The 12,698-nt window shown below is 34.1% G+C and overlaps 1 protein-coding gene across 1 annotated transcript; it reads right to left on the reverse strand.

Moving 5' to 3' along the window:
• Positions 1-1,546: 1,546 nt before the first annotated feature.
• zgc:56493 (Thioredoxin-like) lies at positions 1,547-9,607 on the reverse strand. The gene is made up of 5 exons (XM_056457192.1): positions 9,481-9,607; positions 5,715-5,819; positions 5,563-5,628; positions 2,010-2,075; positions 1,547-1,854 (listed from the first exon to the last, which is right to left on the reverse strand). Exons 1-5 carry the CDS (start codon positions 9,502-9,504, stop codon positions 1,789-1,791), a joined length of 327 nt encoding a protein of 108 aa, XP_056313167.1. The 5' UTR covers positions 9,505-9,607; the 3' UTR covers positions 1,547-1,788.
• Positions 9,608-12,698: the final 3,091 nt, after the last annotated feature.

Below are 12,698 nucleotides of genomic sequence, written 5' to 3' on the forward strand. Positions count from 1 at the left end.
TAAGCAGGAGAGGTTCTGTTTAATTTTTTATTTAATCGCCAGATAATGTCAGCCATGTAGCTATATGTAAACGTTAACACCACGTAAACCATCGCAAAAGGGCTTGCACTAAGATTAAACTAATATTGCAGCTCATGAAAAGACCGGTACTGATATTAAAATGACGTATGTAAAAAAAAAAGGTTTATGTCAAAAGCATCTGTGCAATATCACACACCACCCGTGGAGAGGCAGTTATAACAGGAAGTGACACGACATCTGACGTACAGATGCCACTGGCACATGCCACTGAGTGTAGTGACCCTTCCGGTGGCATGTCCGGTTTTCACTGTCATGTGTCACTCGGTAGTGGCATGTGTAGTGACCTGTGTCACTCAGAGTGTCGCGCTGCATGTCACTGCAGTGATATCGACACCCGGCGAAGCATAATGACTATATCAACACGTGCAAAACCATATTTAATCATTACGCGACTTTTAGTTTGATTTATTGCGTCGCAAGTTAGTTTATATGCTGGACTACTCCACGATATTTTATTTTAAAAGCATTAATTTTATGTAATCGTAGTCATACTTCTGTAATATTTAGTCATTTGACAGTACATGTCAGTCAAATTTATTGTGGCATGCTCATGTAACGGAGGGGTTACACTTATCTGTTGTGCTGTATATTATTACATCGTGGCGGTTCCTTTGTTGGCACAATATGGACTTCTCTATGTTTGTTTGTTAATTCATTAATTTATTTTATTATTTAACTTATTTATTTTCATTTTAAGGTATTTTAAATAATGTGCTTTATAAAGTCATAATGAAATGCATATTGTAAATTCATAACATATGCATGCAAGATAATAGGTGTTATTTGCTTAATCATTTTTAAATATTAAAGCAAAGAGAAACTTATAAGATTAATGAGCTTATAACGTGCTTATACTGACACCTACTGGCACATGTCACAAGATCACTGACATTACTGGCATGTGCCACTGACTGACATTACTGAGAACACAGCACAGTTATCATTAACAGATTGTTCATTGATTCAAGCAGTGCGTGCAGGGCCGGTGAGCGGTCCGTGTATCTTTTGGTCACTCAATTATGTTAGAAAAATGTATTTTCTTGTGATGACGGGATTTCGCTGAGACATTTTTTCCTCACTCATGCATATTTTTGCTTGTTAATTTGATTAGTGTTGATTTCAAAATGCAGCCAAATTTGTTTAGAAAACTTGTAGTAACTCATACTTGGTGGGTGCCACTAAATTTTGGTGGTGCGCCTACATTTTTAAAGTTAGAAGCACCAGTGCTACAAAGCAAAAATGTTAATTCCGAGCCCTGTAATGTATAGTAAATATAGTTAAAATATTGTGAACAGCTTAAAAGAAGTTCTTTTTATTGTTTGTATATGCTTTGGTAGCGGGGGCGGGGGTCGCGAGTTCTTCACGATCTTACATTGGGGGTCACTGATTTAAAAGTTTGAGAAGCACCGCTTTAGACAGAACTTACCTGCAAGATTACCTTAAAAGAAAAACATTCTCCATAACATTTTTTTCTTATAATTGTGTTTATTGGTCTTGAAAAAAAAGACATTATGTATGAACACACATGAACATACAGAGGTAATTATTCATTATGGAAATGGATGACAGACTGTGTAAGGCAGATTCTGACCTGCAACAACGGCTGTAAAATGACAATTAATGAATAACACAAATATATGGAGTTATTGTTAGTAAAACTGGAGATTGGGCTGCACAGGAAACACTTGTAAATGTGTAATATCCGACTCAGTCTTTGTGCTGTTTCACCATCTCTTCCAGCTTAGTCTGGTTGGACCCAGAGAAATCATCAAGCTACAACACAACAACAACAGATTTAATCATCCAAACAATAACTGGAAGCGCATTAAACACTACATCATAGAAAGACATTTTGGACTTGAAATGTTGATATGCAACTATTAATAGTCCAGCTTGAAGCATTACGCAGGAAAAACAACAGCACAAACCTTCTTCCCGTTCTTGTAGAAGTGGAATGTTGGCATACATTTGATCTCGCACGACTGCGCTACATCCTGAAAAACACACAACATCACCACTTCAATATTCCTTAAAGCCATAGCTCAGAAAAATTTATAGTTCAAGGAAGATTATCAGAAGAATGTTCCATAGTACTGTTTTTATTGGGAGAATATACAATATGAATCTTCTTATTCTGTAAATGTACTGTATTCTTTTTAAATGGAGTGTCTTTGTGAGTTCACAGAGCCATAAGTTGAAAGAGGGAGATTTATTTTTCCAGAAAATCAGAATAAGTTTTTTGGCTGTTGAAAGGCCATAGGAAACAATTTCTTGCTGAGAGATAGTCCAAGCTCATGCTTTGAAACCCCAAACGCAACTCAAAATTCATCTGGATCGATAGCTTGCTCTGTGATTTCAGAAAAGACATAAAAAATTTGAACCAAATGTCATGCAAGCTAGAAAATAAGGCATAACTATGGAGCAGTGATGCATCAGACATTTTGCATCTCACATTTTGGAGAGACGCTCTGAGTAATGCAATCTATGTAGGATTTTGGTTTAGATAAGATGGTGTCTGGAGTTTATGGAACAATTATTAATTTCTTCCAGACACTTTGTCCGTGTTTCGTTAGAAGTCTCTGATGCTATTCCATAGTATTTTTTTTATCCTTCTATGGATGTCAGTGGCTGCTTTTCCCTCCCCAACATTCTTCATACAATCTTGTTTCGTTTTTAACAGAATGCTCATAAATGTTTAGAGTCAATTAAACAAATGAAAGCAAAAACATGTATGGTGGAAAAGAACTTTAGCATTTGACATTTACTCTACTGCCCTCTTGTGGTGTAAATTATGAGTTAAGGCTAATTAACCTTTTTTTTTCAGGCCATGCAAAATGTTTTTTGCCGATGCAACCGTTTTTGTTTCTTGCACTGTCTGCTATTGTATTACACAAGCAATAGCTGGTATGACTACACAAAGTATTTGCCCATCCATGTTACAAAAGCCATCTAACAAAAACTAAACCGTTAGGTCATGAGTGCTAATATTTCTTTTACCCAAAGGGATTTAGGCTTAAGCCGCGGTTGCAGTAAATGAACAATAGATGCATGAAAGACAAAGCTCTTCCTCCCATGCTGTGAGTGGAGGTCTGACTGGTTGCCAGATATTCAATTACTGTGAGACGGTCTTATTGAATTTGCTCTGGCTAAAGCAGTTTCAGTCTGAAAGGTTTTGTACCAGCCCGACTGTGAATCTATGAACAAAATATATTTAGCGTCCTCCATCCGACACTGCAAGGTAACCTTTGAATTTTAAAAACAAACTTAAGATAAAACCATATTAAAAAGGACAGTATGCCAGACACAAACTTGGTGTAATCATTTTTAAATCAGCTGCTGTCAGTTAATTACATAAAGCAGGAGCAAGTACAGACTAAATGTAATAAAACAGTTTTTCATTAAATACCACACACTTCTTAAGCACTACTAAACTAACTAAATGTATAGTGTTTATATTGGAATATGTTTTAAATGGTTGTAAGTGTGTATATTTTTCTCTGGAAGTAGAAATAAAGGAGCAAATAGTTTAAAAGTTGCAGTAGACTTTTTGTGATTGTTTTAAAACTTCCTAGTAATTTCTCCCAAAGGCAACTGAATCGAAATAATAAATGGCAGAAAACGATGCTCTACAAACATGACTGTTCATGTCTATGCATAAAAAGTAGGGATGTAACAATTCACCTGACTCACGATACTAATCTCACGATATGGTTTAGTCCCGATGTTAACAAAATTATCGGAAACAAACATAAGGTAAAGATAAGGTAAAGAGCCCTTTCATTTTTTTTCTTAAATGCTGCCTTTTTTCTTGCAAAATATATTTTCTGCCATAACTAAATTGCTATATTTAAAAACAAATTCCAAAAAAAAAAAAAAAAAAAAAAATTATATATATATATATATATATATATATATATATATATATATATATATATATATATATATATATATATATATATATATATATATATATATATATATATATATATATATATATATATATAAAATAGTAATAAAATAAATGATAAAACAAACTACAGAATACTCATTAATATAAACAAACTGAAACAGTGACTGTGCTGGATTGTACATTTTTTTGTTTTCTGGCATATGCGGAGATCTTTGCACATTTACAATGCCCCCTGCTGCTGAAAAACTCAGAGTTTGGGGGTTGAGATGGCTGATGTGGAAAGGAAAGTCATTCCTAAACCAGAGAGCAGTGTGTACAGAGCTGGTCAATAGACCCTCTGATCCTGGAGACTAACCACTGGCATAAAAAACTAATTATACCAATATATACTATAGTAGGATAGAGACAGGAGCTGAACATGATTATGAAGGTGAATAATTATTATTACTTGTATAATTAATTAGTATTACTATCAGCGTGATACACTTAAAAAGAGATAATCTTGAACATTTTAAATATTCAATAATAAGCAAATTATTAAAATATGCATAAACTAATTAGAAAAGGAGAGGGTAAAAATAGTCTAATAGCTGATTCCACAACAGCACAGCTTTCTTTTTAAGTCTGAAAAACATCTTCAAAATTTCACTATGAAAACATTGATGCAATGTGATCTCCGTAGCACTCGTCAGAGCAAGCGGAGATGCAATCCTTCTGTCCACATGGTTTGGCTTATTAATAGTATATTTTCCGTATCGACGTCTGTGACAGTAGTTTTTCACTGTGCTGACGATTTATGTGCATCATATTCGTTCTTCTGTTAGATACTGTTTTGCAGTATTTGCACAGTTTGTGTCTTGTCTGGTAGGTTTGCGCCTGTAAACAGCACCCCCTCTGTTCAAAAAGTGTATCGCGATTCGTTTAACATTTCTACTAGTTTAAATAGTCACATTTTAACCGATTTTTAACTGGCTCGAGTGAATCGTTACATCCCTAATAAAAAGTAGAATAATATAATAAAATATCAGTTTGCAACGGAGCAGCATAACAAGATGTGTTTTACATCTAAAAATCAATGGCTGTGAATGAGACCGGAAGTCTTGAGCCAAAAAGATTCCAATGGCTGCACCCGCTCGCATGTAAAGAATAACGTCATTTAGAATGTTCAGAATTGTGCAGATTTTTAAAATATATATATTATTATATGGTATTCTGGTCGAAAACTTGATTTGGTATTTCATTCGATGTTTAAATTAAATAGTTTGAAGTGGAAATATTTAAAAACCTAGTTTCTATTTTTGTGTTCAAAGAAATTCAGTCAAGCTGTTAAGGAAATATTTTTAAATAAGAGTACCATCTGTGCAGTTAAAGGGACAGTTTACCCATAAATTAAAATGTTGTCATTATTTACTAGTGAATATCTTCTGACTATAAATGAAAGAATTTAAAGAGTTCTGGTATCCACTCCAATTTATTTTCATTGTTGCACAAAACGTTCAAAACTAGCTGCAGATGTGCTCTTTGAAAAAACATTCAGCGTGCAAAAAACAAACCTACAATAGGAAACTCACCTGCGCATCATCCACATCTACTTTGAGGAAGACCACATTAGAATAGTCAGGATTTTCAGACAGACCCTAGATGTGAAACAATACAAGGAAATCAATCAAGTGCTTTCAAGTGACCCAATATATCTACTGATGTAAACACAGTAAATTGTTACCTTGTAAAAAGGTGCAATGCTCTGACAAGGCCCACACCACGTGGCTGTAAAGTCCACCACTACCAGCTTATCACCTGCCCCAGCCAAAGCTGCGTCAAAGCCGGTCTGATGAACACAAATGTTGAATTTAAGTTCAGTCAACAGTAATGCAATATGCCATTTCTTAAAACAAGCCAGCATAAACCACTTAAAGTAAGTCGCAGCTTCCGGTTCATGTGGACTTTAAGCTCAAAAAAGTTAGTCTGTGATGTAAATTTCATCATCAGAATGGCACATACTGTCCTATATGTAATCATGCCTACAACTGAGCTCACATGTGCTTAACTTTGTTATCCTTGTAACACCTCTTAGTTTATTAACAAAAGCTGCTTTGGTGCGAACTGGCTTTTATTTGGCTACTTTTCCATTGTGTTATTTTCAATGTGGGTTGAATTACTGACATACAGGTAAAGTCATTCATTATTAACTCTCTGAATTATTACCCCATGTGTATTTTTCCCCAATTTCTGTTTAACGTAAAAATTAACACATTTCTAAGCATAACAGCTAATAACATTTTTAATAACTGATTTATTTTATCTTTACAATGATGACAGTACATAATATTTTACTATATATTTTAGGACACTAGTATTCAGCTTATATTGACATTAAAAGGCTTAACTTGGTTAATTAGGTTAACTAGGCAGGTTAGGGTAATTAGGCAAGTTACTGTATAACGATGGTTTGTTCTGTAGACTATCAAAATAAATATATATAGCCTAAAGGGGCCATTAATTTTGACCTTAAAATTAAAAATAAATAAATAAAATAAAAAAGCTGCTTTTATTCTAGCCAAAATAACAAACAAGACTTTCTCCAGAAGAAAAAAATATTATCAGACATACTGTGAAAATTTCCTTGCTCTGTTAAACATCATTTGGGAAATATTTAAAAAAAGAAAAAGTTGGGCTAATAATTCTGACTTCAACTTTATGTAGTTATAGTTGTGCCAGCTCTACTTAGGGTTGTCATGATTATAAAATTTGGCTGACGATAGGAATAATTGTGATTGTGTGATTTAATTGTCTGTTTTACTGATGAATTGTCTGATCTAGTGAATTGGCATTAATTGTCTGTTTGAGGCTTGATGTTCTGTTCTGCTGTTATATAGCCAAATAACACATACAGGGTTCCCACATTTTCATAAACAGCAGATTCAAGGACTTTTTAAAGCACCATTAATTTTAAATCAGGCACCTTTGTGATTCATACCTCAGCATATCAGCATATATAGCACAATGAAAGTCCTTACTGTACTTAACATTTCACTTACACTTAATATTTACATTAAAAACGTCAGAGTAATTTTCCAAAAATTTGACTGTTTTAAATAATCATGTTCAAAGACGTTTGTGGTATTCAGTGCTGGTGATATTTAAAAGCAGTTTCTGAAATACTGGTAAACTGTGCATTATTTTGTCTATTATTGTGTAAGATTTAAATTTAAGACATTTAAAAATTTCTCTATTTTTTTCTGCTTTTGACAGTTGCTGAAATAAAACTTTAAACAATTTCATTTCAAATTTAAGCACTTTCAAGGGCCTATGTTTGTTTTTAAGTACTTTCCAGGCCTTGAATCCACGTGTCGGAAATTCAGGCACTTTCAAGAAGCCTGGGAACCCTGTATATACATAAAATGTATATAAAATAAGTCAACATATTTGAATGTGGGCATTTGTAATGCTAATGATTGAAGATGTATATGTAAACTGCCATTTTTTCAATATGTTTTCAATATGTTTTGAATACGTGCATGCAAGACACGGTTCATATCTGTGAAATCCAATCATAAACTTATATCTTAAATATGTCATTTGCATTGTAATGTGTCAAGCACCTTTGTTTACACACAATCAAATCAAAAGGATGTGTTTGAAAAAAAAGTATTCTTACTTCTATACTTGCAACAGCACAATAGTAAAAATAAATAAAAATCAAAGACATGATCACATAGACCTCATCTGACAACACATAATTACAGACTATTGAACGTAGGTGGAATATGTTGAATAGCTGAATAGAGATTGTCATTCCACTTCACTCATATGCTGTACCAGATCAGGTCAGTCAGATCTTTTGCTTTGTAATGAACAAGGCCTTATTGTCCGGTTTTGAAGCAATTTTTTCATTGATGGAAGCTGAGAATAAGAATCATGTATATTTGTGTCAGCTTCTCTCTCTCCATCTCTGCCATAATGACAGTAAATAATATTTGACTAGATATTTTTCAAGACACTTCTATACAGCTTAAAGTGATATTTAAAGGCTTAACTAGGTTCATTTGGTTTGCTAGGCAGGTTAGGGCAATTATTGTATAAAGATGGTTTGTTCTGTAGACTATAGAAAAAATGTATAGCTTAAAGGGGCTAATAATTTTGTCCCTAAAATGTATTTTTAAACTAAAAACTGCTTTTAGTCTAGTAGAAATAAAACAAAGAGGACTTTCTTCAAAGGGAAAAATATTATCAGACATACTGTGAAAATTTGCTTGCTCTGTTAAACATCATTTGGAAAATATTTAAAAAAGAAGAAAAAATTCAAACGGGGGCTAATGATTCTGACTTCAACTGTATGTGTGTGTGTGTGTGTGTGTGTGTATATATGTGTATATGTGTGTGTGTATGTATGTATGCATGTATGTATGTGTATATATATATATATATATATATATATATATATATATATATATATATATATATATATATATATATATATATATATATATATAAATTTACAAACACTTTTGTATACAATAACTAAGTTAAAGAAATGAGTTTTGGCGAATATCCTGCTATTTAAAAGCCTTTTATGCATGCCATCTAAACAACGACGACCACATGTCTTCAAACTTAGACACAACTTGATTTCACATTGGTGGCCATTACAGACAAGTGCATATTCAATAATTTATTTAGAACATGGGTTAAATAATTACATTAGGGCGACCTGCAAAATAGTAAAAAAATAACTAAATGTTAACATGCTCATGGTTAATCATAATGTCACTGTTTAACATCTTTCTTCTTTTACTGCGGCAAATGGTCAAATGCGGCTGTGCGAAAAAAGGGAAAAAACTGAGAAGCAGCGTCCAACCCACGTGACTCGATGGCGCGCTTGCTCTCAATCAGGCCGCGAATGACCGAAATAAACAAAACTATATTTAAGTGCCACATCTTTAATATGTCAGTAAAAGATCACACAAGAGCACGTTTTTAAACGGTACATTTAAACCACTTTTCTCGGTCACAACCAGGAAGTTATGTAACACGAAGCTGCATGGCAGCTGCCGCAAGACTGTTTCTTATGCGCTGGATCATCATTTCATAATTAAATGTTGCAGTCTGAATAACGTAGGAAGCGGCATTATGAGGAATTTCATTATAAATCCATTTAGTTTGTAAGCGCTGGCTAGGAAGCGTTTAGAACAAGAGCTGCTGTTAAAAACTGGTTAGCAGATAGGCTAACTAACGAATATTTCTCATTGCATTCTAAATTGAGCTATTATTAGATGCCATGCCCTATTAATACGTTATGATTTCTCGCACAAAGCTGATGAATTTCTTAATAAACTTCTCTTAAATTGGCGTGATGACAGCCAGCAGGCTCTCTCCTAGAGTTACTCAGCAAAACGTGTCCTCCTCAGTCATATCGCGTAATGTTGTTGGTTAATTTTCGACAATTAAGTTTCAGGTGAGAGTCTATTGACTCAAAGCAAGGCTCTTACCTGGTCTTCGATGACGACGATCATTTTACCGCTTTACTGCTGCCTGGAGCTCGGAGAACAAACCTTCCTCAGCGTGCTCGCCCAGAAATGGACCTCCTCAAGAGTGAGTTTCACAGCATCGCTTCATTCACAAAGCCCTGCCCATAAAAGCGCTCCGCTGGCGGACAACAGGCCACAAATGGCCCACTGTCGAGAACTCTGTCATCATGTGACAGTGGGTTTGTGCTCTTTTGCAAAATAATCTTTGTTCTGGTTGATTTTTAGTTGTAACATTTTCGTTAAATCCATTTTTATGCATTTGAAAAGTTAAAGGCGTAGTTCACCCAAAACTGAAAATCCTGGCATCTTCACCCATTCACTTGTTCAAAAGCTAGAATAAGAGATTGTTAGAGATTCTCTTTATTCTATTGAACATAAACGAAAATATGTTGAAGAAAGATGAATACCTGTATTTGTTTTTCCTAATATGGAAGTCAATGGTTACAGGTTTTGCACTTTCTTCTTCAAAATATCTTCTTTTGTGATTTACAGAAGGAACGAAGTCAGGCAGGGTTATAAACATTGAATAAATTAAAATATGCCGTAGTGTATGTGTGTGAATGAGTGTGTATGGATGTTTCCCAGTACTAGGTTGCAGCTGGAAGGGCATTCACTGCGTAAAACATATCTTTGATAAGTTGGCGGTTCATTCCGCTGTGGCGACCTCTGATGAACAAAAGGACTAAGCCGAAGGAAAATTAATGAATGAAAGGTTTATAACCAGTCAATAGGGTATATGCAGAAGGACTTTTAATTTATCAGTAACCTGGGTCAAACGCTTCTGGTGAACTGTATGCTGTTACAAAAGCAGCACATTTAAGGTCTGTTTTCTTTAAAGATCAACGATCTTCACTGCCTGATTGATAAACGATATGAAGTGGGTCTCAGAATGTACAAGAAGCACTGCATTATATTACATTTTCCGCCCCATGTCTTTAAAATATGAACATTTATTTTACTCCAGTATATCCAATGGAGTTTCTACACTCGCCTACTTATCCTGACGGACACGTGCGTGTAAATGTTTTTTTTTATCTCTTTTTACACTTGAACAACTAAATAAATGCTGATGTCTGTTCAACTGATTATATTTTAATTACATTATAGCATCGATGCTGTAAAAGGAACCATATAAAATTGACAAAGTCACATTAACCATTCAACAGAAGTTTATCGTGGGAAGAAACACTAGCTGTGCATATAACCCATAGTGAGTAGGCTACATTTTCATTTTGGGAGGAACAGTCACTTTAAATAAAAAATCTAGATATATATATTATTGAGATCTATGGTAAAATTATAATTTTTAGAATTTTTCTTATTCTAATTTTATTGTTCTAAAATAAATTAGGTGGGTCTATGCTTAAAACCAAACATCAAGCTAATTTTTAGTAAGATGCTAGCAGAATAAATTTTGTCTTGTGTTCTGAAAACCTGAGCAAAAAATGAAAATTAACCATTTAATCACCCTCATGTTGTTCTACTTTGAGATCTTTTATCAAAAATCAGATCTTTCAAAGAATTTTAGAAACTTGTGGCCACTAGCATCCATAAGAAAAAAAAGATACTATGAAAGTCGATTCCTACAGGTTTCCAACATTCTTCAGCACCTTTGGTGTCCATCAAAAGTAAGAAATTGAAACATGTTTACACCAAGTTTACAGGGTATAATGCATTTCCTTTCTGTTTGAATTTCGTTTCTGAACAGTAGATACTTGGTACTTTTAACCATAAACTGGCTTCATTTTGAAGACCAAAATACAGAGAAAATCAAAAAGTTTGATATCAGTAGTTGCAGGATAGGATATTCATATTGTATGGTTAAGGTTTTCATATATTTTTAAGCTTTGAAGAATATACAAATATAATTTAATAAATAAATAAATAATGTAATTTTTATAGTAGGGTGACACAGTGGTGCAGTAGGTAGTGCTGTTGCCTCACAGCAAGAATGTCGCTGGTTTGAGTCTCGGCTGGGTCAGTTGGCGTTTCTGTGTGGAGTTTGCATGTTCTCCCTGTGTTCGTGTGGGTTTCCCCCACAGTCCAAAGACATGAGGTACAGGTGAATTTGGTAGGGTAAATTGTCCATAGTGTATGAGTGTGGATGGATGTTTCCCAGAGATGGGTTGCAGCTGGAAGGGCATTCGCAGCATAAAACATGTGCTGGATAAGTTGGCGGTTCATTCTGCTGTGGCGACCCCGGATTAATTTTCGGGACTAAGCCGAAAAGAAAATGAATGAATGAATGAATGAATTTTGATAGTAAACTGAATTAAAAAGAAATAGTTTGTTTTAAGTTGTATTTTAAAACTTTCAAACTTATTTTTCCCTCCAGAGCAAACACGCATGCAGTCAACATATTGTTCCATTCAATTTCGTCATGAAATTGTCTTTACTAGGCCTTAAAATATACATTAAAGATAAAAAGTTTAAAACTGAGATTGGCAAAAATTAAGCTGAATTATTTATTATTTGAGATTGGCATTGGTTTATCCTGACTGTGATGAAAGCAGATCTGTTAACCACTTTTACATGTGCATGAACAGATTTTCACCACACTGACTGACAATTCACTTGTTAACTTAATCAACTGTATAAATTCATATGAAAGTACTTTTAGCGAGACAACTGCTATATTCCAAGCATTGCAATAAAATTAGCTGAACTTGCATCAACATTAGTCATCAAATAAACTTTTTTTACTTCTGCCATGTTAAAATATAATAAGTAAACAACTAACAATCATGCATAATCACGAATATTTAGGTTACTTAATGCCACATGCAATGAAAGACCAAGATAATCCATAAAATGTCAAAACACAAGTTAAGCAATGAAAAAATGATACATTGATACACACATTTAATTAAGCGTGTGTGTATTTTTTGTCATGGAAGAATCCTAATATGCACACAGATCAGTAATTCGCACGTGTAGTCCAATTGTCTGCTTTTTTTGTGCTTTTTTTGAATGGCTTTCAATCTCACTCAGCCTATTCTGTGATGTCTCATTCCATCCCATTCAATCATTTTCTTTGAACACTGATGAAAATGCATGAGATGATGGCGATGAGTGTGTTGTAACGGTCTGGAATAATTAAGCCCTGCTCTTTGAAGTGTCTGAGTAAACGATGTTGCCACAGATACTAAAACACAGCCTCCGTCCGTCTCGTTTTACTG

Source organism: Danio aesculapii, chromosome 1 (genome assembly GCF_903798145.1).
Source record: "Danio aesculapii chromosome 1, fDanAes4.1, whole genome shotgun sequence".
Classification (NCBI taxonomy): Eukaryota; Metazoa; Chordata; class Actinopteri; order Cypriniformes; family Danionidae; genus Danio; species Danio aesculapii.

Bases quoted from the DNA above. Each gene is read 5' to 3' on its own strand.
- zgc:56493 (XM_056457192.1), bottom strand. From the start codon at position 9,504: ATGATCGTCGTCATCGAAGACCAG. The intron at 5,820-9,480 runs GTAAGAGCCTTG...TGTGTTCATCAG, and splicing joins TCGTCGTCATCGAAGACCAG to ACCGGCTTTGACGCAGCTTT. The intron at 1,855-2,009 runs GTTTGTGCTGTT...GTTGTGTTGTAG, and splicing joins TCTACAAGAACGGGAAGAAG to CTTGATGATTTCTCTGGGTC.